This window comes from Vulpes vulpes, unplaced genomic scaffold (assembly GCF_048418805.1).
Source record: "Vulpes vulpes isolate BD-2025 unplaced genomic scaffold, VulVul3 u000000671, whole genome shotgun sequence".
Classification (NCBI taxonomy): Eukaryota; Metazoa; Chordata; class Mammalia; order Carnivora; family Canidae; genus Vulpes; species Vulpes vulpes.
The window spans coordinates 649,619-675,648 of NW_027325801.1; the positions used below are offsets into that span (position 1 = coordinate 649,619).

Here is a 26,030-nt window from a genome sequence, read left to right on the forward strand (position 1 = left end):
GGGGCCCTGGGTCTGTGCCACCTGAGCTGAGAACACCAGGTGCAAGTCAAAGGTCGAGCCCAGTTGCACCCAGCACTGGCCCCGGGCTGGGGCGGGGAAGAGGTAAGGGGGATGCAGGGCTGGGTCTAGGGACCAGGCCTTTCTCTGCAGATGCAGCCCTCCTTGGCCCACCCAAACCTGCTGGACCCCTGTCACCCACATGCACCCCCTGCAGGTCGCTGCATCCCTGGCCGACTCTGCAGCGGGCCTGGCACATGGTAGGTGCCCAATGAACAGTCCGTCGGTGGGTGATGGATGACTGAAGGAGGGGTCTCGGGCGCAACCGCCCTGCCCCTGCCCCTGGAGCCGTTACACCCGCAGGGCTCTGCCGTGGGGGGGAGGGAGGAGGGGGAAAGAAAGTCTGCGCGTCCGGCCCCGCGCAATGTCCCTGATCTAGGGGCCTATGGGGTGGGTAGGGCAGGGGGATACCTGATTCTCAGTAACTCTAGAGGCGGCGGCAGCTTCGCATGCAGTGCGCATTATTGCTCTATAGTCGGCGTCGGACTAACTAAGGGACAGGAAGCGGGCAGCCCCGGGAAGGGACGGGAGGGGGTGGGGCTGCATGCAGTGACGTCACAAAGGCGGCGGCCAATGGGGCGGGCCCTTGGGGCGGGGTCGCCGCCGAGGCTTTGGCATAGACGGGCGAAAGTTGGCAACCGAGTGGGGGCGGGGCCCAGGGGGCGGGGTTCAGGGGCGGGGAAGGTGACCCCGGACGTCCCGAGCCCCCGGCGTCGGCGGGAAGGGTGGGGGCCTCAGCGCCCCTTCCCCGACCCGAGTGCAATCCGTTCATAAATAAAACGTACAAATACAGAAAGAGAGAAACCCGACGCATCCGCAACCCCCCCAGGGGGCTTTACCCGCAAAGCGAATAGAGAGGTGTGTGATGGGCCGTGCCCAGGCCTGCCTGCCGGGCCGGGCTCCGGCCTCCCGCACCGAGGGCCCGGGGACGAGGGGGGGGGGCCCGGGGCGGGGGCGCTGGGGTCTGAGGAGGTCGGATAAGTCCATGCGATTCGATATGCGTCATTATTATTCGTTATGAAGGACAGAGCCCGGGACGCTGGGCTGGAAGAATTCGGATTTGGCAGAGGATGCGAGGATGCGAGGGTGGGAGAGCGGGGCGGCCGGGACCCAGGCCCCGGAGCGGCCCCGAGGGAGAGGGTGCCGCCGCCTGCCTCTCTCCCGTCCCCAGCGCGTCTGTCCCCCCCGGGGCTCCGCGGAGGCCGAGGAGCAGGGCCGCCTCCGCAGGACCCCCTCCCGCTCCTCCCCCCGCCTGCTCCCCGGACGTCTAGGCCGCAGGCCTGGCCCTTGGAAGGCTTGGAAAGGGGTGGGGAAGACCTGAGTCTCTGCGGCGCGACCCAGGGGCGCAGAGGAGGGAGGGGGGTGCTCCCCACCTCACCCCACCCCGGTCTTCAGAGACCTAACTCGGAGATGAGGTTCGGTTCGGGGTCTCCTCGACCCTATTGCTGGGAAAAAGCCTGGGGCACCCTGGAGGGGAAGGGAGGGGGGTCGGGGTGGGTCTCCCCTCAGGACCCTATTGCTTGAAGGGGCCGACAAGGCCCCCGGCGGGCGGGGCGGGGCCGGGCCCCCTCCCTCTATTGCTGTGAGGAGGGGCCCGCCCTCCGGCCCCTCCGCCCGGGCGCTGGCGGAGACTTCCCTGGGGGCCCGTATTGCTGAGAGCCGACCGGCTGGGCTGGCGTGGCACCGCCGCCCTAGGCCTGCACGGGACCGAGCTGCGGCGAGGCGGCGGGCGCCTGGGCCGCGGGGCCGCCGCCGCCAGCGCCGCCCTTGAAGCACGCAGACTCGTAGTGCTTGTTGAGATAGGACTTGAGCGCGAAGCTCTTCTTGCAGCGCTTGCACTGGAAGTGCTTGAAGGCCGAGTGCGTCTGCATGTGCGCGCGCAGGTTGGAGCGGTCGGCGAAGGCCTTGCCGCAGTGCGCGCAGCCGAAGGGCTTCTCGCCCGTGTGGGAGCGCATGTGGCCCTGCAGCAGCCAGGGCCTCGAGAAGGCCTTGCCGCACACGCCGCACTTGTGGCGCAGGTCGTGCGTGAGCAGGTGCATGGCCATGGCCGGCATGGACACGTACACCTTGCCGCACGTCGGGCAGCGCCGCGCCAGCTGACTGTCCAGGCTGCGGTGCGTCTGCTTGTGGCGGCTCAGGTTCGACGACGTGGCGTACGTCTTCCCGCACTCGCCGCACGCGTGCCGGCCCCCCGCGCCGCCGGCCCCGGGCCCCGCGCGCGCCTCCGCGCTCACCCCCGCGCGCGCGCCGCCGCGGCCCCCCGCGCCCGCGCCCGCGCCGCGCGCGCCCGCGCCGGCCCCGCCCCCGGCCCCGCCCCCGCCCCCGCCGTCGCCGTCGGGAGCCGCGGCCGAGGCCGTGGAGGGGGCGGCGGCGTTGGCGGCCTTGCGGCGCGAGCGCCCGTCGGTGATGAAGAAGGCGTCAGCCGCGTAGCCCTCGCTGACGGCCGCGTCGCCGTTGATGTAGCCGCCCGCGGCCGTGGCCAGCTCGGGGCGCGGGGTGGGGGGCGGTGCCGAGCCCGCGGCCGCCGGGCCCAGTTCTCCGCGCACGGCCGCGGCGTACATGGGCTCCGGGGACGGCCCCTTGAGCAAGGCCGCCTCCGCATCGCCATCGTAGACGGAGGCGGGCCCCGCGTAGTCGTTGAGGTATCCTGGGGGCCGGGCGGACAGACAGGCAGACAGAGGGAGGGGGCAGGGGCAGCGGGCAGCGGGCGGGACACACGGGGTCCGGGAAGGAGCAAACAGGAAGAAGGACAAAGGAGAAGAGGCCGGGGACCGCGGGGCACGGAGCACGGGGGGGGGGTGGAGAGAAGAGAGGACAGATGAGACCGGGCCGGCTCCGCCCCCGCCGCCCGCCCCACCCGCGCAGGGGGAGGACAGAGGCGCATCCTCGGGCGCGGCTGCCCCCCTTCCGCGGAGCCTCAAGGTCAGGGGGGAGGGGCGGCGCTTCCCTCGCCCTTCCTCCTCCACCCCTCCTCCCCCTCGGGTTCTCCCCACTTCAGCAGTTTTCCCTGATTATGCAACACACTGCGGACCCGCAGCGCACAAAGCCGGGACCGCCCACCAAGGGACCCCGTCGCTCCTGCCTCTCGGGGTTCCCACCTGCTCTTCCCCTCGGCACCTAGAACTCGTGCCCGGGCTGGATGCTGCCCCTCGTTGGCCCCCGAGCCGCCCCCGCCCCCCTTCACGGGCCCTGAAGACTTCTCCCTCCGGCAGCCCCTCCCACCCGGTAGCACCTCCTTCCTGCCGCCCAGGTGTCTCCTCTTCCTCACTGGACCGGACCCCCCTTCCCGCTCCAGCCCGGTCTCCCTCCTTCCACTCTACTTCTTCGCCCACTCCCTTCGGTCATCCCGCACCCCCTGGGCCCTCCCTCGTTCCACATAGCCCTCTTCCCCCAGGCCCTAACCCTTTGTCGGGGCCTTCCCAAGCCTCGGGCGGGCGGGCGGGCTGCCGGGGGACCGGGGAGTGCCAGGGCACCCAGCAGGGGACACCTTCACTGAGGCAAGCTGCAGGGAGGCAGCATCATTCAAGCCCATAACCGCAGTTGTTCTCAAGGCACAAGATGGATCTCACAACCTCAAAGTCACAGATGCACACACCACACGATGCAGCCTCTGGCTTCTCCAGGGTTACACCCAGCCTCCCAGCCACCGTCAGCCCTGGAGTGTCCTCAAAGGGGTGGGCTGCACGCTGATCCCAGCCCAGCACCGACTCATGCAGGGTCACACATGCAGCCACCCAGGGCACACTCTCAGCCGGGGTCGCCAGTCACATGGGTGCACAGCGGCCTCAGAGTCACATGGTCCCATGTAGTGGCACACAGGCAGGCACACACTCATACAGGGTCACACACAAGCGCACACAGTCACATGGCCGCACGCAGTCACATGGGCGCACACAGGCTCACACACAGGCTCAGGTCACACTTGTTCTATCACCCCAGGCCGCCGCTGGCACTCCCAGCCCTCTTGCCTGCATGCTAACAGTTGTCCTTGAACTTGAGCAACCTTACACAAAGAGCCTCCCCCTGATTCCAGCACTTGGGACCTCCCTATGTACAGCCCTCCTGCCCACATCCTCCTGCCTGACCCCGGCTGCAGGGGAAATACTGCTGCTTCTCTGCTGACACCCTAGTCCTGACAGGTGGCGGCCCCCACTGGACCCATGCCTACTCCCAGGCACTCGCAGCACTCCGCTGACTCTAGCCAAAAAAAAAGACAGGATGATGCCGAGGAAGGCCCAGGCTTCTGGGTGTGGGTCTGCACGCATGACAGGTCCCGTCATATCAGCCAGGTGTCCGTACGACTGCATCTGTCCCCGCATGGTCAGGGTGTGGGTCGGTGTGTACCTTCGGGCACTTCCTGTTCCCGTCCCTTGTTCCCCACCTCCTCTCCCGCATTGGCACTCTCCTTGCCCGGCGGCCGTGGCCCTGCTCTGGCCTGCCGTTGCGTTCCCCTCTCCCCACCCTCCTCCACAGTCCAGCTTCAGCCTCCCTCTCCCTCTGGTTCTGGTTCCTCGGGTCTATTTCCCGGGGCCCCTGCCCCTTGCCTCCCCAGTACTCTGGTCCTCTGCCCCCTCCAGCACTGCCCTGGGCCCCTTGCCGTCCCCAGCCTCAGCCCAGCTCGCACCTTTCTCCTGCAGTCGCACTCCGAGGTCGCTGCGGGCGCGCCCGTAGGAGCTCTCGAGGTCCGCCGAGGAGAACGTGTCAAGTTTGACCTTCTTGACCAGGAAGGACCTGGGCATGATTCCTGCGGGGCTCCGGCGCTGCGGGCCTGCGGAGCCGGGGCGCGGGGGGGCTGCGGCCGCGGCGGGGCCCCGTCACCATCCGAGGAGCGGCGGAGGCAGCACGGGTCCCCACTCTGGCCTCTGGATGCTGCCGCTGGAGTGCCGTCCTCTCTCCTCCTGCCTGCCTGCCCTGCGTTTCCTCCTCTGCTTCTCCGGATTCCTCCTCTTTTCCTTCCTTCTCTTCTCTTCTTCTCTTCTCTTCTCTTATCTTCTCTTCTCTTCTCCTCTCTTCCTTCCTTCCTTCTTTCCTTCCTTCTTTCCTTCCTTCCTTCCTTCTTTCCTTCCCTCCTCTGGTCCCGGCTTCCCAGCCCGCAGTGCCGCCCCTGGACAGGCGGGGGAGGAGGCCGGGGGGTGGGGGGTGGGGAAGGGGGGAGCGGCTCCGTCCCGAGCCCGGAGGCTGCGAGTGGGTGCAGGGCTGGCCCGGCTCCGCGGCCCCCTTCCCCTCCCCCCCCACCGCCGCGGCGGAGCCTCAGTCAGCGACCCCCCATGCCCCTGGGGGTGGAGGCGCCGGGCCCGGAGAACGCGGCGGCGGCGGCGGCGGCGGCGGCGGGAGCGCCAGCAGCTTCAGCACCGCGGCCAGCGCCGGCCCGGCCAGCACCACGGCCAGCGACCGGGCGCGCTCAGCCCGGCGGGCGGCGGGGGGCGGGCCGCGGGGGCTCGGCCGCCGGGCGGGGGTCCTCGGCGGGGGTCTCTGGGAGCCTTGCTTTATTGTTCTGCAGCCGGAGCGAGCGGCGGCGGCGGCGGCGGCGGCGGCGGGCGGGGGGCGGGGGTCCTCGGGGGGAGGGGTGCGCAGGGAGGGCGGGCCGAGGGAAGGAGAGAGGGAGGGACGGGGGCTCCGGGGGCGGGGCTCGGCGCTCGGACAGCTCCTGGCCCGGCCTCCTGCGCCCGCGGCCGCCTCTGCCTGCGGCCGGGCCCAGCCTCTGGCTTTTAAAGCCCGGGAGCTGCGGGAGGGGGAGGGCGGGGAGGGAGGAGAAGCCGGCGGAAATGGCTTCGCTGGGCCGGGCCCGGCCAGGGTCTCCTGGGAGGGGTCTTGGGGATGCCGCGGCCCCCGCCCGTGTGGACTTCCCCCGAGCAGCTTCGGGAATGGAGGCCTGGCTGTCTGCGGCATTGTCGTGCGTGGGGGGAGAGGTGGAAACAGGCCTGGGACTCATGAGCCGCAGCCCGGAGAGCTAGTGGGGAGGGACGCAGGGCGGATCCCAGCCCCGGCCCGCCCGCCTGGCTTTCGGGTCTGGAGGCTGGGGACCTCGGGGGGCGGGGGCGGGGGCGGGGGCGAGAGGCCGGAGAGCGGGTGCTGAGGCAGCGGAAGCGCAGTGTGGAAGCGCTGCGCGCGCCGCGTGCCGCAGTGTCTCCCTGCCACTCGGTCACCCGGGCTGACCCCGTGCCCGCTGGAGAGGCCTCCCTGCACCCCCGCCCCTTCCCCCAGGGGCGGATGTCGAGCGCGGCGGCGACGCAGCCAAGGGGCTGGGGAGGGGGAGAGGGGCTGCCGTGCCCTTGCTCTAGAAATGCGACTTCACGGGTGGTTTTGCACCCTCCCGCGCGGCCGCAGCTCCCCCGGAGGCCCGCAACCAGGCGGATAACCCTTCCCGCGGCCGCCCGCCCCGCGTTTGCAGCCCCCATGACGTCAGGCCCGGCCGCCAATGGCCGCGCGCGGGGGTGTCGGGGGCTCCAGGCCGCACAATGGCCGCGCGCGGGGACATATGTCCTCAATTAGGACCCCGGGCTGCCATTGTCCCCTCCGTCCCCGCGCCGGCCGGCTGGGGAGCCCACGCTCCGAGCGCCTCCGCGCGCCCGCCGGCGCCGAGGGCCGAGGTGGCGGCGCCTCCGGGGAGGGTCCGGGCGCGGCCGGGCCGGGGCGCGTGCAGGGGGTGCGCGCGCCCGGCGCTCCTCGCGGTGACCTTGCGCGGCGGGGGCGCGGGCGGGGCGGGGGCGCGCGGCGGGGGCGCGGGCGGGGGCGCGGGCGGGGGCGGGGCGCGCCGGGGTGCGGTGCCGAGCCCCGCGGCTGCCGTGTGCGCGGCCGGGCCCGCAGCCCCGCTTTGTGGCCTCGGCCCGGCGGCGTATTCGTCCTGCGTGGCGGGCGCTCCCGAGGGGCGGGGGCGGGGCGCCGCCAACCCCCTTATCGCGGAGCCGCAGCCGGCGCGGCCCGACGCGGGGGCGGGGCGGGGACCCCCCGGCCGAGCCTGTGTTCCGGCGCCCTCCCAGGGGGGCCCGGCCGAGGCGCAGCCGGAGGCGCGGGGCCAATTAGCATTTTGATTGCGGGACTGGGGGCCCATCTGGACCGAGGCCTAATTACCGGGCAAACCCTCCGGGCGCGGGCGGGACGTGCCCGGCCGGTCCCTGCACCGGCGCCGCCGCCCGCCCCTCCGGCCGCTCCCGTGCCCCCGCGCGGCCCAGGCGGCCTATCCCTCGGCTCGCTCTCGCGCCCGGCCGCCGCGCACGGCCCCTGGCTGCCCCTTCACCGCTGCCGTCATTTATCTGCCCCTCCAGCCCCTGGCTGGCCGTGCGCGTGCCTGCCCCTGTCAGCTTCCCCGCCCCCCACCCCGCCCCCAACCCCCTGGACGGACAAGGCGTCAGAGCGCGGACACATGTGTCCCACGGCCGCGCTCTCGAGGGGACCATTCGGGCGGCCCTTGATCTCGCTCGCTCAGGTGGAGTCCGCAGCCCCCTGGGGCGCCTGGCGGGGAGGGGCAGGTGGGCCCAGGCCTCGGCCATCAGCTCGCAGTGGCCGCGGTGCAGCGCACACATGCGGCCCGGCCTCAATTACGTGGGCCGCCTCGCCCCACCTCCTTTCCAGCACCCCCCTGCCCCCCGCCAGCATCCCAAGGTCGCTGCGTCCCAGTCCTAGGGTCCAGCTAGGAGAGACTGGGGAAGGAGAGATGGTGATTCCCATGCTTTTGGAAACTTTTAGCTATCCTCCCCCGGAGGCCACCCGGAGTCTCTCCCACTGAGGGCTGAAGACTGGGCGGGGGTGGGGTGAGCTTTGTTGCAGGAGAGGACACAGTCCCAGACGAGGCTACTTTGGCTCCCCGAGGACCCAGCCAGTTGAGGGATACTCCGACCCTCAGGGCCTTAGCACCCGAGGATCTTGGTCTGTCCACCCTGCCCCCATAGAGCCCGTGTTCCCCCTGTCCTGGTTCGTGTTGCAGCTGGGCCCAGCATCTTACCCACCTGGGGTGAGGGGATGCAGTGTTGGTTCTGCGTCCCTCTACCTCCCTCTGCTTCTGGGCATGCCCTCTCCCGCCCTGGGCAGGTCTCATGTTGCTCAAAGGCCATGCTTTAAAGTGGAAACTCACAGTGTTATGTCCCCAGCACCCTCCCCCCAGCAGAGCCAACATCCCTTGTGTGCTCACTCCTGGGCCCTGTGGTCACCCTCTCACCCCCCTCCACTGTGCTGGGGCTCCAATCCAGTCTAGCCCAGCCTGCTAGCCTAGCCTAGCAGGTCCACTCCTCCTCTGGATCCCTCTCCCTGGCTGCCAGCATCTGACCCTTGCTAGGAGTCTCTTTTGGTCTGGCTCCCTGGCACCCCAACGCCCTCCTCCTCACCGGGAGAATGGAAGTCTTCCTGGAAGACTTTTGACTTCCTGGAAGTCAGTTGAGATCCTGTGTACATAGTGGGCTGACTCAACTGCCAATTTCCCAGCTGTGAGGTAAGACTCACAGCTCAGAACAGCCACCCCCCACCTGCTCCTAAAGCCCACGGCCAGCCCAGGACACTGATACTAACCAGAAAGATGAGGAGGCCAGGTGGTAACTGGGATCATGAGAGCAGGCAGGGGCAGAGACCAGGCCTGGGAGACCGTTGTGGGCTTCAGCCTCTATTCCAGAGGAGATGGGATTGTATATTTTTGAGGAGCTGCAGGGAGGCCAATGGGAATAAGCAGGGGTGTTGGGTTTACCCAGGTTTGGGCTTTTGCCAGGCAAGCTTCTGAGAGGGGCAGCTGAGCCAAGGGAGAGGGAGGCACTGATTGTAGAATCTAAATGGAGTGAGGAAGGGGTGAGGGCATGACAGCGTGGGGGCTCTGGCGCTGGGGTGGGCATCTGCAGGACGGAGCTGGAACTGCGCTGGGGGGTAGGTGACAGTCTGAAAGTGGGGTGTTGGGTTGAAACGCTGGAGGGGACGTGAGGGGAGACAGTTACTGACGGCAACAGGCTCAAGGTCATAATTGGGGCAGAGGACGAGGTCATTGGCAGGAAGAAGGGGTCATGACTGAGGAGCAGGGAGCTGCAGGCTGGTCCTAAGAAATTGAGGCCACCGGGAAGCAGACCTGGTGCGGCGACGGGGCAATGCCCGCAGCCAGGGCCGGTTGGGTGGTTAGCACGGCTCATGGCTTGTGTCAGCAAAGACTCCTGCAGAGAGGAGTGGGGAAGGGGCCACAGGCCACGGTGAGGAACAGGGGTGCCTGGTGCCCCCTTCCCAGGGGGCTGAGGTGGGAAGAGAAAAAGCAGCCCCCGGAGAAGGCTGGCAGGAAGGGAGCAGGGCAGAGGGGAACTGGGGTTCCCAGCAACAGGGCTGAGGCTGGTGGGGGGTTGCTAGTGACTAGCTGTGCCCCAGAAGCCGGGGTGTGTACCGGGTGAGGCTCGGGAGGACAGCAGCATGGGGCACAGCAGGTCCCTGCCGGGGCAGGAGCTTGGGAGCTACGGGAGAGAGGTTAGACCATGAGGCAACTAAAAATGTCTACTTAAAAAAGACAAGGAAAAACAAAGAGCAAATATCAAAGTAGTAGAAAATGTTTGTATAACAATGGGTTAATATTCTGATCATAGAATAGCTGCTATAAATGAACCTACAGAACAAAGATGCGGAGACCCCCAAGGGGTTAACAGGCAATTTACCGCACGATAAATAAGAGACCTTACTGGGAAAGACATGCAAATTAAACAAGATGCAAATTTTAGGGGGTTTTGTTTACAGTTTTATTATATAAAATATCAGATGTGCACAAAAGTGCAAAAGGTCAGATAAAGATAGGTCCACATTGGCCCATCACTACCATCACCTAAGGCCGGCTCACAGCCAATCTGATTTCCTTTCTCTCCCTGAAATCCCAGATATCGTATCTCAAAATGCCACTTTTAGTAAGTAAAGACATTAGAGCACAGAGGGCCTGGGAGTTGTGTGAGGGAGGCCCTGGGTCCCAGCCTGGGGTCACCAGGAGGTGTCATTGGGCTCTGCCCCCTTCTTGCTTCAGGAAGGGTGTCCCCTGAGCCTCATTTTAGGGCCATCAGAGAGGCCAGCAGCCCTGAGTGACCCAGGTCCTACTTTGTTCCAAGGGATCCAACTGCCCGATCTGCCCAGATCCTTGGGCCTCATTTCAAGCCTGAGATAGAATTTCCATACAATAAATGTGTAGAGCATGGAGTTCCATCCGTTTTTTTTTTTTTCCTAATGATTTTATTTATTTATTTATTTATTTATTTATTTATTTATTTGAGACAGAAACAGAGATAGCAGAGAAGCAGACTCCCTGCAGAGCAGAGAGCCTGATGCAGGGCTCGATCCCAGGACCCCAGGATCATGACCTAAGCCCAAAGCAAGATGCTTCACTGAGCCACCCAGGCACCCCTGGAGTTCCATCAATTTTAACAACACAGTTGTTCTTGTATCAAGACACAGGACAGGGACACCTGAGTGGCTCAGTGGTTGACTGTCTTCCTCTGGCTCAGGCCATGACCCTGGGGTCCTGGGACCAAGTCCCAATCAGGCTCCCCACACGGAGCCTGCTTCTCCCTCTGCCTGTGTCTCTCTGTGTGATCATAATCAAGTGATAAAGGGAAATATTAAAAGCAGCCACCAGGGGGTGTAGGGAGAGGCATCAACATACTGTGTATAAATGAGCAAAGATAAGGATGACAACAGACTTTTTCTTTAAAGATTTTATTTATTTATTCATGAAAGACACACACAGAGAGAGAGGCAGAGGCAGAGACGTAGGCAGTGAAAGAAGCAGACTCCATGCAGGGAGCCTAATGTGGGACTTGATCCTGGGACCCCAGAATTACGCCCTGAGCTGAAGGCAGGTGCTCAACCGCTGAACCACCCAGGTGTCCCGACAACAGATTTCTCATGGAAATAAAGCAAGCTAGAGGATGGTGGAGCAGCGTCTCTAAAGTGCTGGGAGAAAACATTGTCAACCTGGAGTTTGATACCCAGTGAAAATATCTTTGAAATGCACAGGTTAGATAGATGTTTCAGACATATAAAAGCTGTAAGAATTTGTCACCAGCTGACCCACACTACAAGAAATCCTTAAGAAAGCCCTACAGAGGGATCCCTGGGTGGCGCAGCGGTTTGGCGCCTGCCTTTGGCCCAGGGCGTGATCCTGGAGACCTGGGATCGAGTCCCACATTGGGCTCCCGGTGCATGGAGCCTGCTTCTCCCTCTGCCTGTCTGCCTCTCTCTCTCTCTCTCTGTGACTATCATAAAATAAAAAAATAAAATAAATTTTAAAAAAAAAGCCCTACAGACAGAAGAAAATGACACCAGATGAAAATATCCATGTCTACAAAGAAATGAGAAGTATGCAAATTGTAACTAAGAAGTAAATGTAAACACTTTGTTTCTTATTATTTAAAAGATGATCAACTGATTACATAGAATTAACAATGTATGTGGGGTTTGAAACATATATAGAAGTGGAATGTATAACTAGATAGCATAGTGTTGGGGTGGCAGAGATGGAAGGACAGGATGGCAAAGTGCTCACAGCGTGGGTGAAGTGGCCTAAGTCACTGGAATGTGGGCTCTGATAAATCAAAGGTGTATCTGTAAAGAATAAAGAAATTACGGACACCTGGGTGGCTCAGTGGTTTAGTGCCTGCCTTCGACTCAGGGCATGACCCCGGGATCCTGGGATCGAGTCCCACGTCGGGCTCCCTGCGTGGAGCCTGCTTCTCCCTCTGCCTGTGTCTCTGCCTCTCTCTCTGTCTGTGTGTCTCTCATAAATAAATTTTTTTAAAATCTTAAAGCAAAATAATAAGCCAACAAAGAAATCATGCAAAATTCGCAGCAAATACAAAAGAAGGCAGAAGAGGGAAAGGAAAACAGGAAGAGATGGGACACATAGAAAGCACATGGCAGGTTGGTAGATCCAAACCCAGCTGTGTCTCTAATCATATTACATGCAAGTGGTGTGGGCACCCCAACTATGAGGCAGAGGTTGCCAGGTGGTGTAAGAAAGCGGGCCCCCACTGCACGCTGTCTACAATAAACCCATCGTAAACGGAAATAGGTTAAAATAAGAGGACCTGAAAAGATACACCACATAAACACTAAAGAAGGCTGGGGGGGCTATGTTTGCATAGGACAAAGTAGATTTATTTTTTTTTAAGATTTTATTTATCCATGAGAGACACACAGAGAGGCAGAGATAAAGCAGAGGGAGAAGCAGGTTCCATGCAGGGAGCCCGATGTGGGACTCGATCCCAGGACCCCAGAGTCACACCCTGGGCCGAAGGCAGATGCTCTGCTGCTGAGCCACCCTGGTGCCCCACAAAGTAGATTTGTAAATAAAGAATATTGCAGGGATTGAGAGGGTTGTTTCAAAGAAGGCTAAACTTACTGCAAAAGCTGTGCCAGGGTGCCCAGGGGGCTCCGTCGGTGAAGCATCTGCCTTCCACTCAGGGCACGATCCCGGGTTCCTGGGTGGAGCCCCACTGCGGGCTCTCTCTCTCTCTCTCTCTCTCTCTCTCACACACTCCTCTTAAGTAGATAAATAAATAAAAATATTAAAAAACACAAAATACCTGTGCCAGGCCCAGGTCCTGGTTGAGAGTGAACAAGAACCTCCTGTATGGGGTGAGGCCAGCTGGGGGGTGCCCTGCACGTATTTCACGTCCAGACCCCCTAAGCTGGGCTGGCGGAAGTGCTGCCCCCTGATAAGGACATCCTCTCCTTGAACATTCAGGGACCGTTCTCTCTTCTGTCCTCGTATACTCCCCTCGGGTCTGTCCCCACTTCCTACCACAAGGCCTGTGACTCACAGCATGTGCTGCGGGTGTGGAAACAGGGGCAGGTGCTAAAACCCAAAGGAGCTCTATAGTGGGTTAGAGTGTTCTTCAAAAGGAATGTGCAGGAGGGGGTGTATTATTAGTGTGTGACACACCTGTCCCTGCAGGTGGAGCACACAGCCCAGGCACCATGGAGTGAGAGCAAGCATGGCCCCTGGGAGCTTGGGCTCCATGTCCCCGCAGCTCCGGGGTCAGTCCGAGGGGGTGACAGCTATGGCCAGGGGCACAGCTACAGTGTCCATGAGCTGAAGGCTGTGGCCGCTGCCTGTCGTGTGCAAGAGGCCAGAAGAGGAGTGGCCTGCACAGCAGGGGACCTGAACTGACCACCAGGTGGGGGTCTGGGACTGGGTGGCACCAGGGCCTGCCAGGTCCTGGCAGCTGACCACCAGGCATGGCCACCCTGGCCCAAAAGCGTGCTCTGGCACAGCAACACCTGAACCAGTGGCACTGGCTCTGGGGCCAGGTGACAAGCGGAGATGGACGAGATTGTTGGCTGAGGCTGGAAGGGAAGAAAGTATGAACAGAGGCCAGAGAAAGGGGATGCGTGTTAGCGCAGAGAACGGCGAGGCGGTTGCCTTCCGTCACCTGGAAGGGAGAAAATGTACCTAATGACCTGCTTCAGGGAGAGGAGACATCCAGGAAATGGTGGAAATGCCTGTCGTGTGTGCCACTGTGTCACCTGCAAAAATAATGTATTGAAGTCCTAAGCCCCAGGTGTTCCAGGATGTGATGCTCTTTGGGAATAAGGTCCTTGCAGATGCCGTTAGCTCAGGGGAGGGCATCACGGGAGCAGGGGACCTTTAATCAGGGGAACTGGTGCTTTTACAGGGAGAAGGAACGCGCCCGTGAGACAGGGCGCCGGTGAAGACAGATGCCTGAGGACGCAGAGGCAGATGGGCCAGGGGACCCGAGGACGGCACCGCCAGAGGCTGGGAGGGGGCCGGCCGCGGAGTTGCCCAGGGACCCCAGACGGAGCCAACCCTGCGGGCACCTCGATTTCAGACTTCTGGTCCCCAGAGCTGCGAGATCATAGAGCGCTGTTGTCTTGATGTACCCGCGGCTCGAGAGCCATGAGGGCGGCGAGCTGCCAGTCACATCGAACGGATCACAAGCAGTGAATGAGCTAAGGACGGAACCTTTTAGTTTTTTTGTTTGTTTGTTTGTTTTTTGTTTTTTTTTATTTATGATAGTCACAGAGAGAGAGAGAGAGGCAGAGACACAGGCAGAGGGAGAAGCAGGCTCCATGCACTGGGAGCCCGATGTGGGATTCGATCCCGGGTCTCCAGGATCGCGCCCTGGGCCAAAGGCAGGCGCCGAACCGCTGCGCCACCCAGGGATCCCGACCTTTTAGTTTTCAAGAAGAAATGAGAGGGCCGCCCGGGTGGCTCAGCCATGGAGCACCTGCCTTGGGCCCAAGGCATGATCCTGGAGAACCGGGATCGAGTCCCGCATTGGGCTCCCCACAGGGAGCCTGCTTCTCCCTCTGCCTGTGTCTCTGCCTCTCTCTGTCTCTCATGGATAAATAAAAAATAAAATAAAATCTTTAAGAAATGTAGGACCTTGAGGCTTCTCCTTCAGATGCCTAAGAGATGTAAAGCAGTATCTTTTTTTTTTTTTTTTTAAGATTTTACTTATTTGAACGAGAGCATGATCAGGAGGACAGGCAGAAGCAGAGGGACAAGGAGACTCGGAGCAGGGAGCCCGATGTGGGACTTGATCCCAGGACCCCAGGGTCATGCCCTGAGCTGAAGGCAGGTGCTAAACTGCTGAGCTACCCAGGTGTCCCACTTCCTCATATTTTAATAGAGTATCTGTTAAAGGTATCCTTCCCTGTCTCATTCATGTACATCCTGTATGTAGGGAAAGAGAGCTTGGGGTTTTTTAGCTCATGGGTCTCTGCATGGAGGACACACACACCTGGGTGGCCCAAGGAAGGACCCCTGAGCAACCTCATTTGCCCCTGGACCTGACTTAGATGGGAGATCCTGGACTTGAGGTCTGAGCCGGGTGCTGTGATGAGATGAGCTATTGGGGGGTCTGGGAGAGGCCAGAGGGTGCACTGTGGTGGACTCCCCACATTCAGGACCCCTGTGAAACTCCTGCTTTTCATGGACATGACTCTGGGCTTGGCCCTGTGACTTGCTTGGCCACTAGGACATTGGCATGAATGATGAGCCCAGAGGCTTAATGGGATGGGGCCCAGTGAGGCTGTGCTGCTTGTAACACTCCCTCCTGGAAACCGGTAACAAGAGAGTCTGCTGAGTGATGAGAGACCACCTGAAAAGAGGCCTGGAGGCTGGGGGTCAGCTTGGACGCCTGGCCCCCACCGGGAGGGAGCAAGTGGAACCACCCAGCTGAGCCCCGCCTGCGGCCCGGCTCCAGTGAGGACTTGCAGTTTCAAAGGCCTCAAGCTGAGGCTGGTTTGTTAGGTATCAACAGGGAACTGAAGCCGCTTGGTCTGCGCCCCTGACTCCCGTCCTCACTGTCTGCCTTCCCAGCCCGAGTCCCATAGTCCAAAATTGTAATCCCTTCCCTGAACCCCACACTCTTATACTGTCCTCACACATCCCCAACCCTTGTTAGACCGAACTATCTTCCAACTCCACACCTGCATCCAAGCAGCAAAACTGCGTTAGAGAAAAACACAAAAGCACACTCACTCACCCTTTAAGTTTACAAAACACGTCTCGAAGTGGGCTCTGCACACGACCAGAAAATCTTACTACATTTTCTTTATCCTGTTCGTCTTCCTTCTCTGGGAAGACTGTTTCACACCTTGCCTTGTTTTTGTTCCTTGAAGCTTCTGAATCTCCACCCACCCTGTCGCCCCTTGAAGCTAACAATCCTTTTTTTCTTCTTTTCTTTCTTTTTGAATCAGAGCCTTGGTTACAAGTGTTAGGAAACTCCGCATAACATTAACTTAAACTTAGAAGTCTTACTCTTTTGCAAAGAGTTCAGCCTAAGCCATCCAGTGCGCAGGGCAGCTGCAGTGTTCAGGCTTCCACGATTCCATCTTGCTGCTCTGCTCTCCTCAACCCGTGCCTGGTACCTCGTCATCCAAGGTGGTTGCTGAAGCTCCTGGCATCGTAGGTGCCGTGCCTACAGGCCAGCGGGGTGGGGGGGGGTGGGAAATGGCAAAGATAGGCCACCCCCCCTTAAGGACGCATTTGGAAATTCTACACGCCAATTCTTATATTGCATTGGCCAGGACTTAGTCCCAAGACGACGGTCGTCTATCTACCTGCGATGGAGGCTCGGCAACGCAGTCCCTGCTCTGTGGGACCATAGGCCTAGTTAAATTTGGGGGAGGTTCTCCCTAAGGAACCAGTGGAGGATGGGCAAAGGGATCCCGCTTTGCCCTCGCAAGGTGTTCGCTGTCCTTTCCTCTTCTGCCCAGCCTGGAAGTTGGTTCCTGCATCCTACCCCCTCCTCCCCCACCCCCCCACCCCCTCCCCTCCCCCACCCCTGCTGGGTGCTCTTCTCCAGAGCTCTGCATGACCCCCGCCTGCAGCATCAGCTCAAATGCTGCATCCCTCCCCATCCAGGGAAGGATTCTCAAATGTGCATCCTTCCTGATCCCCTGAGCTAGGGGGACACCACCCCACCTCCAGCCTCTTTGGCAGTATACAAGTTAGCTCTTCTTTTAGCTCTGTCCCTCTTAAGATTGTCAGCCCCAGGATGCCTGGGTGGCCCTCGGCTCAGGGGTCCTGGGATAGAGTCCTGCATCAGGGTTCCCCGCGGAGAGCCTGCTTCTCCCTCTGCCTGTGTCTCTGCCTCTATGTGTCTCTCTCATGAATAAATAAATAAAATCTTGCCCCCCCCCAAAAGAAGGTCAGCCCGAGGAGGACAGGAACTTTGCCTTCCTAGATGCAACTAAGTCCCCAACCTGAAGCATTGACCTGAGCAGCCTCCCAGAGCCCGAGGGACTGACATGCCTTTCTAACCCCTTCAGAGCAGACGCACTGGGGGCCTAGCTCGGCCACGAGCCACTCACGCAGCAAGGCTAGCCCCATGGCCTCCACCTCCCACTCCTCACCTTCCCCTCATAACGTTTCCCCCAACCTGTCCCAAGCCCCTCACGCCAGGTCTGCTCACCCTCTCCAGCCTGTCCCCTGGCAAAAGCAAGGCACTCACCTGGGGATAACTTGGGCCCTATCTTCTGAGGGGCAAGAGGAGCCTGCACCTGTGCCATGACCATTGCCTGAAGCCATTCCAGCAGTCCCTGGATCCTGCCCACGCACCCACTGGGTTTGGCCACCTTGGGATCAGGAGTTGATCAGTGAGTGACTCTGAGCCATGGTTCCAGGCAGGACGAGCTCCATGGCATGTGACCCGGGCAGTCACCCTCAGAAGGGCCCATACAGGGTTTTGTTGTTGTTCTGTTTGTTTGTTTAACTAAGTAAACTACACCCAACATGGGGCTCAAACACAATCCCAGGATCAAGAGTCACATGCTCCACTGACCTAGCCAGGCAGGCACCCCCATCCTGGGCTTAATGCTTTAGTGTCTCCTGGAAATTCTCAATAACTGTTTTAACAAGAGGTGCTGCACTTTCATTTCACATGGGGCCCTGCAAATTATGCAGCTGGTTCTGGTTCCAGGGATGCTCACTGACATAACACTCAGAGACCTAGGCCACCAGCGAGGCCCTGAGGGGAAATGCTGACCAGAGGAGCCACATGGACAGTGCCAGCTGCCACTCCTGCGGGGGCCACAATAGCCCACTGCCCTCTCCACTCCCACAGCAGCTCCCGCTACCCAGGAGGGGGGAACACCCACTGGACAAGGGGATAGGGGACTGGTGGGCGGGTGGGCATGGGGAAGGAAGCTACAGGGATGCATGGGTCCACCCAGCAGGCCTTGAACCCTGCTCCAGGGCTCTGCAACGTACTCCCTAGGAGCGCTGCAGCCCTGACTTTGGGGACACGTAGCCCCAGGCACAAGGCTGGACCCGTGGCGATGCCCCCTCCCATTGCTGAGTGGACTAGGAACACAGACTGACCAGATTCTGACTCCAGGATGCCTCATTGGTCCACACTCCCGAGGCCAGGCAGGACGGCTAAATGCTGCTGACAGGGAGGCAGGGGGTCCCACACCTGTCCAGTGAGGAGTCCTGGGGGGCCTGCTGCTCATTGCTCACCCTGCTCCTATTGCCACCCCCAATCTTCCAGCCCAGACTCCAAGATGTGCTCCCTGAGGCCCTGGGAGGTGGGCAGTAGGGGAAGACCCTGGAGCAGGGGCCTCCCCCCCCCTCCCTTGCCCTCCCCTCCCAGAGGGAGCACTTCCTGGAAGCGAGAGGCAGCTTTATTGAGGGGGTAGAGGTGAGAGACTGGCCAGGAAGGGAGAATGCAGCTCGTGAGCAGGGGTGCGGGGAGCGGGGCTGCCTGTGGCGTCACACGTCCAGGTCCAGGTCCAGGTCGGACTGGGAGTCCCGCTTGTCATACGCGCGGGTCTTGCGCTGCACGATGCCCGGGCTGAAGGCGGCCCCCAGCGGCCAGTGGCGGACCACGTGGCGGTAGGACGTGGCCAGGCAGTCAAAGTAGTTGATGTTGAGCTTCCGGGCAATGTGACGGCCCAGGTACTCCATCTGCTGCGGGGACAGGCGGCGGTCAGGAGGAGACGGTCCGCCCTGCGCCGCGGGCCGCGTGGGAACCGCGCTGTGCCGGAGGAGCGGCCCGTGCTAAGCCCCTAAGCGGTGGGGGCCTCGCGTAGGACGGAGGAGGGGAGGGAGTGCGTCCCGGGACCCACCTCGTAGCGCTCTGACAGCTGCACCAGCACCAGCGGCTCTAGTTTGTGGCCGCACAGAACCAGCTGGAAGAAGCACCTTCCGTAGGCTGCAGTGGGGCGAGCAGTTCAGCCCGGGGGCTCCCTGGGGCTGGGGCGAGGGCGAGGGGTCGGGGAGGCTCCGGGGGCTGGGGGCTCCGGGGGCCAGAGCCGGGGGGCGGGGCAGAGGACTGGCACCCTCCCCCCTGCACACCCTCCCCGGTCGGCGGCCGCGCCGTGCTTCACCGTCGGAGCTGAGCGCCAGGCGCACGTAGACCAGGTGCATAGGGCCCTGACACACGGTGCGGCCCTGGATGGAGAAGTGGTACGTGCCCCGCGCGTGGTTCAGCACCAGGCGGCGCCGCGCCAAAGACGAAATCATGAGCCACAGGCCCACCGCCAGGCCGCACGCGGGGAAGCCCCAAGTCTCCTGCTTCCGCACCTGCGGGAGCCGCCGGGACCTGAGCAGCCAGGGGGCGGGGCCTGGGCGGGGCCTGGGCGAGGGGGCGGGGCCGGTGAACGTCGGGGCGGGGCCACGGGCGGGGCCAGGTGAGTGAGGGCCGGGGCCATGGGCGGGGCCAGGGCGAGTGTCGGGGGGCGGGGCCACGGGCGGGGCCAGGGCGAGTGTCGGGGTGGGGCGGGGCGGGGCGGGGCGCGGCAGCCCCCAGGAGGCCGGCCCTGCGCTGGGGCGCGGCCGGGAGCTCAGACCTGGCTCACCACGCCGAAGCTGACGAGGAGGAGGCAGACGACGAAGAGCAGCGTGCCCTTCCACAGGGTGTCCAGGTAGTACTCGAGCACGAAGACTGCGGGCAGCGTGGCGGCGGCGCGTGAGGACGGCCGGGCCCTGCCGGCAGCGGGGGTGGCAGTGCCAGCGCTCGGGCCGGAGCAGCCGCCGCACGCAGGGCCCGGGGCGCGGTCGGCATCCAGGCCGCACGCACATCGGATCCCCGCCCCGCGCCCCACGCCCCGCGCCCCCACCCAGGCCGCAGCCCCCCGGGGGTTCAGGGGGCGCCCCGGCCCGGCCCGCGCGCACCGTTGGGCTGCTGCTGGGTGAACGGGTAGAAGCTGTTGTTCTTCAGGCGCTTGGCCAGGTGGCGCTGGGTGCAGAAGAGCCCCAGGGCCCAGAGCTGGAAGCGCTTGCCTCCGGAGGTCGTGGGCAGGCCGCTAGCCCGGCCCTTGGGGGCCTGCGTTGGGCACAGAGGGTCAGCGGGGCTCCCGCAGGCCGCCCGCGCCCCGGGCTCAGGGTCACGCCGGTACCTGGGACGACAAAGCCTCCAGGGCTGCGGTCCAGGAAGGAGCGTCTGTCGGACGGAGGGCCGAGGAGCGCCGCGGCGGGTGGTCCCGGCTGGGCGGTCCGCGATTCTAGAAGCTCTGGGCAGCGCATTCTAGAAGGGGCTGTTCTGTTCCTACCTCTGTGGGGAGTGCCCACACCACAGAGGCCCCCTGCACCAACCGGTTCACAGGCCTCGCCTTAAGGGCGGGTGGCCAGACATCCCAGGCCTGCGCTGGAGGTCTGCAGGCAGGCACTCCACACTGGACCTCCCGGCTGAGCAGGGCTGCCCTCACCCCATGGCCACTTTTGCCCAGGCGGAGCCTCAAACACAAGCACAGACAGCTCACCCCCCTGTCCCTGAGGGCAGGACACACACATTCCAAGATTCAAGCACCTGGTGAATCAGCAATGCACCCCTACCCCCACCCTCAGGCTCCCAGCAGTTTTAGCCTTGAATGGTTCCTGTAGGCACAACACCTGGCCTCTCATCCCCACCTTAAGGACCACACAGAGTTCCTAAAAATGTTTTATTGTTTAAAAAATGCTTAAACATCCAAAATGTAGAAAGGGTGGCAGGTACTGCTGACTACCTGAGGGCTGGGGGTCTGGAGCTGCCTAGCTGGAGGAGGGAAGGCTGGTGAGCAGCTGCTCTAGGCACCACTGAACTTCCTCCTGGCCTCGGTAGGCCCGCTTCAGGCCCCGAGGAAGGCAGCGGCAGGATTCCAGGTTGAGATAGAGCAGGCCTGGGCAGCTGCTGATCACAGAGCTGTGGGGGCAGGGCACACCATGGGGAGTCAAGCCGCTGGTTCCCAAAAGACCCAGACGCTGGTTCCCTTGGCCTGGGGCTCAGCCAAGGTAAGGAGCCCTCTCTGCCCAGGTGCCACACCTGGCTCTGCCACCCACAGCCACCGAGGCCCAAGCCCAGTACCCATGGTGTCCCTAATGTCCATCCTAAAGAGGAGCTTGGCCAACACGTGCTCCCCTTTTGCACCCTGAAACTTGCAAGCCGTACTGACTCCAAGAGACCGGGAATGGGGATGCTGACCTGACTGTGCTTGGTGTGACCCGGGTGCCCCTGAGGTTGACAGAGCATAAGGCTGGGTGTGAGCCCCCAGGGGTGGCTGAGAAGGCAGCCAAGGCCTGCTCCAGGTCTTTCTCACTGAAGCCCTGGCCACTCAAGTCCAGTTCCCGCAGAGTGTGGCGCCACTTCTGAGTCAACAGGTGGCTGCCCTCTTTGGCTAGAGTCAAGCGATCTGACGTGCCATAAAGACCCAGGTGAAGCTGTTCTAGCTCTGCAAGGGAAGAGTGGTCATGAGTCGTGGGGCGGCAAGGGTGCCCACATCCCTCCCGCCCAGCCACCACCCAGAAAAAGCTGACCCTGACACGGCAGATCGTGCAGGCCGGCGGGTGTGATGCGGGCACAGCCACGAAGATCCAGCAGGCGCAGGTTAGGAGAGCCGTGGAGCAGGCGGCCCAGGGCCTCATTGCTTACAAAGTTGCAGGTGGAACCGGCGAGGCAGAGCTCCTCGAGGCTGGGGAAGCCTGGGCCAGGAGTCACCACTCGCCCGGAAGGCTTGGGCAGCCACATCAGGTTTAGGAGCCGCAGCACCTGGAGCGAGGCCCAGGCTGCAGACGGGAAGGGAGGGTGGCAGGTGGGAGAGGCGGGGTGTCAGGTACCTGCAGCTGGGGGCAGCCCTTCTGCAGCCCCTCAACAGGCAGCTGGAGAGGAGTGCTGCTGCGGTTGATGCCAGTGCTCACCTCCAGGACCTGGAGCTGGGGACAACAGCTGCCCTGCAGAGGTGGAGGAGAACAGACTCAGCGGCCTGGCTGCGCCGGGCTCAGCATCCCGCTCTGCTGCCGCCCGTCACCAACCTACCAGAAGCGCACCCAGGATGGCTGTTGTCTGGGAGCTGTAGGTCAGCCACAACTTGCGCATTCGGGGCCCTGCCTCCTCCAAGAAGCTCACCACGGCTGTGGACTCCACCTGGGAACCCAGCACATGGGTACCCGTCCCTTCGGCCCAAGCTTCTTCAGGGCCCCTGGGGACACAGGGCTCACCATGGAGTGCTGTATGTCCAGGCTGTGGAGCTGAGGGCAGGCTTTGGCTAGCATGATCAGAGTGTCAGAGGTTACACCATGGCAATCGGAAAGCTTGAGGAAGGTGAGCCGAGGACAGGACTCGCTAACCAGCTGTGGAAGACAGAGTACCAGCAGAGATTGGGAGAGGTCATGTGTCCACAAAGGAAGAAACCAGTGGCCGACACCAAACCCTCACTACTGCCTCAGCTATGACCTCCTTTCTGCCCACGGCAGGCCAACATGGTGCTCCCAGTTCTGACACCTCCCTGCTGAAAGAAACAACAGGGAAGGAGGCCCAGGCAGGCATCCCTGTGGGGCAACACTGGGCTCCAGGTGCCTGACCCAGTCCCTGGAAGTACTGGGCAACCCCAAAATGTCATGGCCGGTGGGCAGGGCAGCCTGGAGCTCTCACCTTCAACACGGGGTGTACCTGGGACTTCCAGTGGATGAGGGTCAGCCTCTGGAGCTGCGAGAACCTGGGCCGACAGCAGAGGCAGAGCTGCACGGTGTTCCCATGCTGCCCGACAGCGGCGTCCCTACCCACCCCTTCCGTTAGGGAGACACACACGGCCTTCTACAAGCCGCCGACAGGAAGCCAGGGAAGAAAGAAAAGAGGGAAGGTCTCACCGATTGGGCATAAGCCACTCCAGGGAGGCGAGAAGCTTCTTCTCGGCCTTGGCTTCACTCTTGGTGAGGCGGCCAGCCGGGGAGGGCGACAGGGTCACCGTGTGCCAGAGCGCAGGGTGGGAGGCCGCCTGGTGCCAGCGGCGGCACACGCGAGCAGCCCTGGGAGGAGACCTGGGCTGAGGGGCTGCGACGAGACCGCGGGCCCCGTCGTCCTCACCAGGCTGCGGACAGCTGGGCTCTCCGTGGACCCCCGAGAGGCCGCGCTCTGTCCCCCGCGGTGCCCCCGCCGCGGCCACCCGCCCGCTGGGCAAGAGGTCAGCTGGGCCGTGCCGCTGCGCCCCCCGGGGCTGGGGTACCTGCCGAGGAAGGGCACGGGCCCGTCGGCCGCCACCAGCAGCCCGAAGATCTGCAGCAGGATTTCCAGGGGGATGCGGTCGCCCCAGCCCGGGTCGGGCCCCGGCGGCGGCTCCGGGGCGGGCGCCGTTCTAGGCCTGGCCCTGGCGCCCGGGGCGCGGGGCGCGGGGGCCGGCTGCCGCTGAGCGCGGCGGGCGGCGCGCCGGTGCACGCGCGGGCGCGCAGGCCCCGGGCCGGGCAGCACCAGCAGCATGCTGTCCGACTGCAGCAGGTGGTACCCGGAGCCGCTCGGCGCCAGCCGGTCCCACCACCAGTCCTCGGCCGAGCGAGCCCGCTCCCCGGCCGCCGGCGCGCCCCGAACCCGGCGCCGGGCCCGTCGCGCCGCCCCGGCAGCCATAGCTCCCAGCCCAAGCCCCGGGCCGCCCCGGGGCGGCGGAAGGGGCGGGTCCCGCGGCGGAAGGGCGGGGCCTGGGCCGACACGCCCCGCGCCCGACTTCCGAGGCGGGACTTCCGGCTGCGGCCTCGCGGGAGGCCGAGGCGGGCTGGGCGGCCTGCGGCTTCCTGCGGTCCTGGCTGTGGGGTGGGCGCTCGGTCCGGCGGGGCAGCGGCTCCCGGCCCCGGCCCCCGCCCCCGGCTCCGGGCCCGAGGCGCCGCCCGTGGAGCGCGGCGAGACGCCTGGCTGTCGGGGCGGGGGGCGCCCGGCAGCTCTGCGCCGCCCGCCGGACGCCGCGAGGGGCGGTGCGGGGCCCGCCCCCTCCCCGCGGACACGCCCCCTCCCCGCGGACCCGCCTTCGCTCCCGCCGGCCCGCGGCTCGCAGAAGCCTGGGACTCTCGCCGGGGCGGAGCGGCAGCCGAGGTGTGCGCGGCGCTGGGGATCCCCGTCCCGGGTCCGGGTCCGCCCCGGGGGCGGGCGGTGGTGGCCCGAGCAGCGCAGGCGGGGCGTGGGGCCCCCTCCCCGCGTGCTCCCGGGGCCCCGCGTGCTGCGCCTCCTGCCGCGAGCGCCTCCCGGGTGCGCCGCCCGGCACCGTCGAGGCCCGCTGGCCCCGCTCGTCGCCGTGCAGGTCTGTCTGACGTGTGGCCCCGCGTCCGCGTCTGTTTTCTTCGAGGTGCCGGAGGCCTTGGGGTCGCGGCGGAGCCGGAGCGTGCGCTCGGGCCGAGGCGGGGGCGGAGGAGCAGGCGGTGACCCTGGGCTGTGCTGCGGGGCCCAGCGCGGGCCGGATGGCAGCACCCCCGCTGGGCCGCCTGGTGTCGACACACCTGCTGGTGGCCCTCTTTGGCATGGGCTCTTGGGCTGCCATCAACGGGATCTGGGTGGAGCTGCCCGTGGTGGTGAAAGACCTTCCCGAGGGTGAGCGGGGCGTGCAGGGGGCGCGCAGGGGGCGGGGGCGGCCGCCCTGAGCCGCCGCCGCTCACCGCTGCTCTCCCCTCCCCGCAGGTTGGAGTCTGCCGTCCTATCTGTCTGTGCTGGTGGCGCTGGGGAACCTGGGTCTGTTGTTGGTGACTCTGTGGAGGCGGCTGGCTCCGGGCAAGAGCGAGCGGGTCCCCATCCAGGTGGTACAGGCGCTGAGCGTGGTGGGCACAGCCCTGCTGGCCCCGCTCTGGCACCACGTGGCCCCCGTAGCGGGGCAGCTCCACTCCGTGGCCTTCCTGACGCTGGCCTCCGTGCTGGCCCTGGCCTGCTGTGCCTCTAATGTCACCTTCCTGCCCTTCCTGAGCCACCTGCCACCTCCCTTCCTGCGCTCCTTCTTCCTGGGTCAGGGCCTCAGCGCCCTGCTGCCCTGTGTGCTGGCCCTACTGCAAGGCGTAGGCCATCTCGAATGTCTGCCAGCCTCTGCCAATGGCACCCTCTGGCTCCCCAACGACTTCCCAGAGCGTTTTCCTGCCAGCACCTTTTTCTGGGTGCTGACTGCTCTTCTGGTCACTTCGGCTGCCGCCTTCCAGGGTCTGCTGCTGTTGTTGCCATCACCACCATCTGCATCCACAGCAGGTCTGGGGTCTGACCTGCGGGTAAGGACCCCAGGAGTGGAGGAGGAGGAGGAGGAGGAAGAGGCTTCACCGCTGCAGGAATCACCGAACCAAGCAGCAGGCGCCCCTCCCAGCCCAGACCCTGACTCCCATCGGCTGCTCTCCGTCCACAGTGCCTTCCTGCTGGGCCTGCTGGCCATCACCAATGCACTGACCAACGGTGTGTTGCCTTCCGTGCAGAGCTTTTCCTGCCTGCCCTATGGCCGCCTGGCCTACCACCTGGCAGTGGTGTTGGGCAGCGCCGCCAACCCTCTTGCCTGCTTTCTGGCCATGGGCGTGCTATGCAGGTATGAGGGTCCCCGGCTGCTTGGGATGGAGTTTAGGGATGGGCGCTGGGTTGTGGTGCAGCCAGTCCTGAACTTCTGCTCACCCGTGTAGGTCTCTGGCAGGGCTGGGTGGTCTCTCTGTGCTGGGCATGCTCTTTGGGGCCTACCTGATGGCACTGGCAGTCCTGAGCCCTTGCCCACCCTTGGTGGGCACCTCTGCAGGGGTGGTCCTTGTGGTAAGTTTGCTGGGAATACTGAGGCAAAGTGGTTGCGGTGGTGGTGGTGGGGGTTGCCCCAGAGCAGGGAACATTTCATGCTCAGCCTGCTGCTGTGTCCATCATTCAGGTGCTGTCATGGGTACTGTGTTCGGGTGTGTTTTCCTACGTGAAGGTGGCCGCGAGCTCCTTGCTGCACGGTGGCGGCCGGCCGGCACTGCTGGCAGCTGGAGTGGCAATCCAGGTGGGCTCCCTGCTCGGTGCTGTTGCCATGTTCCCTCCTACCAGCATCTATCATGTGTTCCGCAGCGGGAAGGACTGTGTGGACCAGTGTGGCTCCTAAGCCTGGGTGGATGGGGACCTGACGTCGGGCTGAGATGCCACAGCGCCCAAGTGCTCAGAGTCCAAGGAGGCCCTCCTACACGTGGACGTACTCGTGGACACCTGTACACTCCATAGCAGATACTGGTCAGGGCGGAGACCGCAGAGCAGGCCCAGAACCAGGGTCTGGCTAGGGCTGTGGACTTGGCCCGAGATCTGGAACCCGTGTGGGCTTTACACAATAAATCACTGTTACTCCATGGA

The 26,030-nt window shown here is 63.7% G+C and overlaps 4 protein-coding genes across 8 annotated transcripts; 1 reads left to right on the plus strand and 3 right to left on the minus strand.

Annotated features, from left to right (window-relative positions):
- Positions 1-1,393: 1,393 nt before the first annotated feature.
- Positions 1,394-5,000, minus strand: SCRT1 (scratch family transcriptional repressor 1). Its single transcript, XM_025987560.2, has 2 exons — positions 4,682-5,000; positions 1,394-2,704 (listed from the first exon to the last, which is right to left on the minus strand). The coding sequence occupies exons 1-2, from the start codon at positions 4,794-4,796 to the stop codon at positions 1,749-1,751; spliced, it is 1,071 nt and encodes a 356-aa protein (XP_025843345.2). The 5' UTR covers positions 4,797-5,000; the 3' UTR covers positions 1,394-1,748.
- Positions 5,001-18,129: 13,129 nt separating this feature from the next.
- On the minus strand, positions 18,130-20,177 carry TMEM249 (transmembrane protein 249). Its single transcript, XM_072745937.1, has 6 exons — positions 20,173-20,177; positions 19,640-19,863; positions 19,315-19,409; positions 18,853-19,048; positions 18,592-18,677; positions 18,130-18,433 (listed from the first exon to the last, which is right to left on the minus strand). Exons 1-6 carry the CDS (start codon positions 20,175-20,177, stop codon positions 18,236-18,238), a joined length of 804 nt encoding a protein of 267 aa, XP_072602038.1. The 3' UTR covers positions 18,130-18,235.
- Positions 20,178-20,392: 215 nt separating this feature from the next.
- On the minus strand, positions 20,393-23,456 carry FBXL6 (F-box and leucine rich repeat protein 6). 3 transcript variants are annotated; one of them, XM_025987607.2, is made up of 9 exons: positions 22,942-23,456; positions 22,586-22,744; positions 22,371-22,434; positions 21,938-22,069; positions 21,756-21,863; positions 21,557-21,670; positions 21,257-21,488; positions 20,925-21,171; positions 20,393-20,645 (listed from the first exon to the last, which is right to left on the minus strand). In XM_025987607.2, exons 1-9 carry the CDS (start codon positions 23,334-23,336, stop codon positions 20,495-20,497), a joined length of 1,602 nt encoding a protein of 533 aa, XP_025843392.2. In that variant the 5' UTR covers positions 23,337-23,456; the 3' UTR covers positions 20,393-20,494. The 3 variants fall into 3 exon arrangements, with proteins under 3 accessions (XP_025843392.2, XP_072601935.1, XP_072601936.1); XM_072745834.1 differs by having other exon boundaries at positions 22,389-22,434; positions 22,942-23,379; XM_072745835.1 differs by having other exon boundaries at positions 21,638-21,670; positions 22,942-23,379.
- A 101-nt stretch (positions 23,457-23,557) lies between these two features.
- Positions 23,558-26,030, plus strand: SLC52A2 (solute carrier family 52 member 2). Of its 3 annotated transcripts, none has more exons than XM_072745837.1 (5): positions 23,558-23,795; positions 24,046-24,287; positions 24,375-25,251; positions 25,354-25,466; positions 25,576-26,030. In XM_072745837.1, exons 2-5 carry the CDS (start codon positions 24,158-24,160, stop codon positions 25,902-25,904), a joined length of 1,449 nt encoding a protein of 482 aa, XP_072601938.1. In that variant the 5' UTR covers positions 23,558-23,795; positions 24,046-24,157; the 3' UTR covers positions 25,905-26,030. The 3 variants fall into 3 exon arrangements, with proteins under 3 accessions (XP_072601938.1, XP_025843339.1, XP_072601937.1); XM_025987554.2 differs by having other exon boundaries at positions 23,600-23,795; positions 25,343-25,466; XM_072745836.1 differs by having other exon boundaries at positions 23,690-23,795; positions 24,001-24,287; positions 25,343-25,466.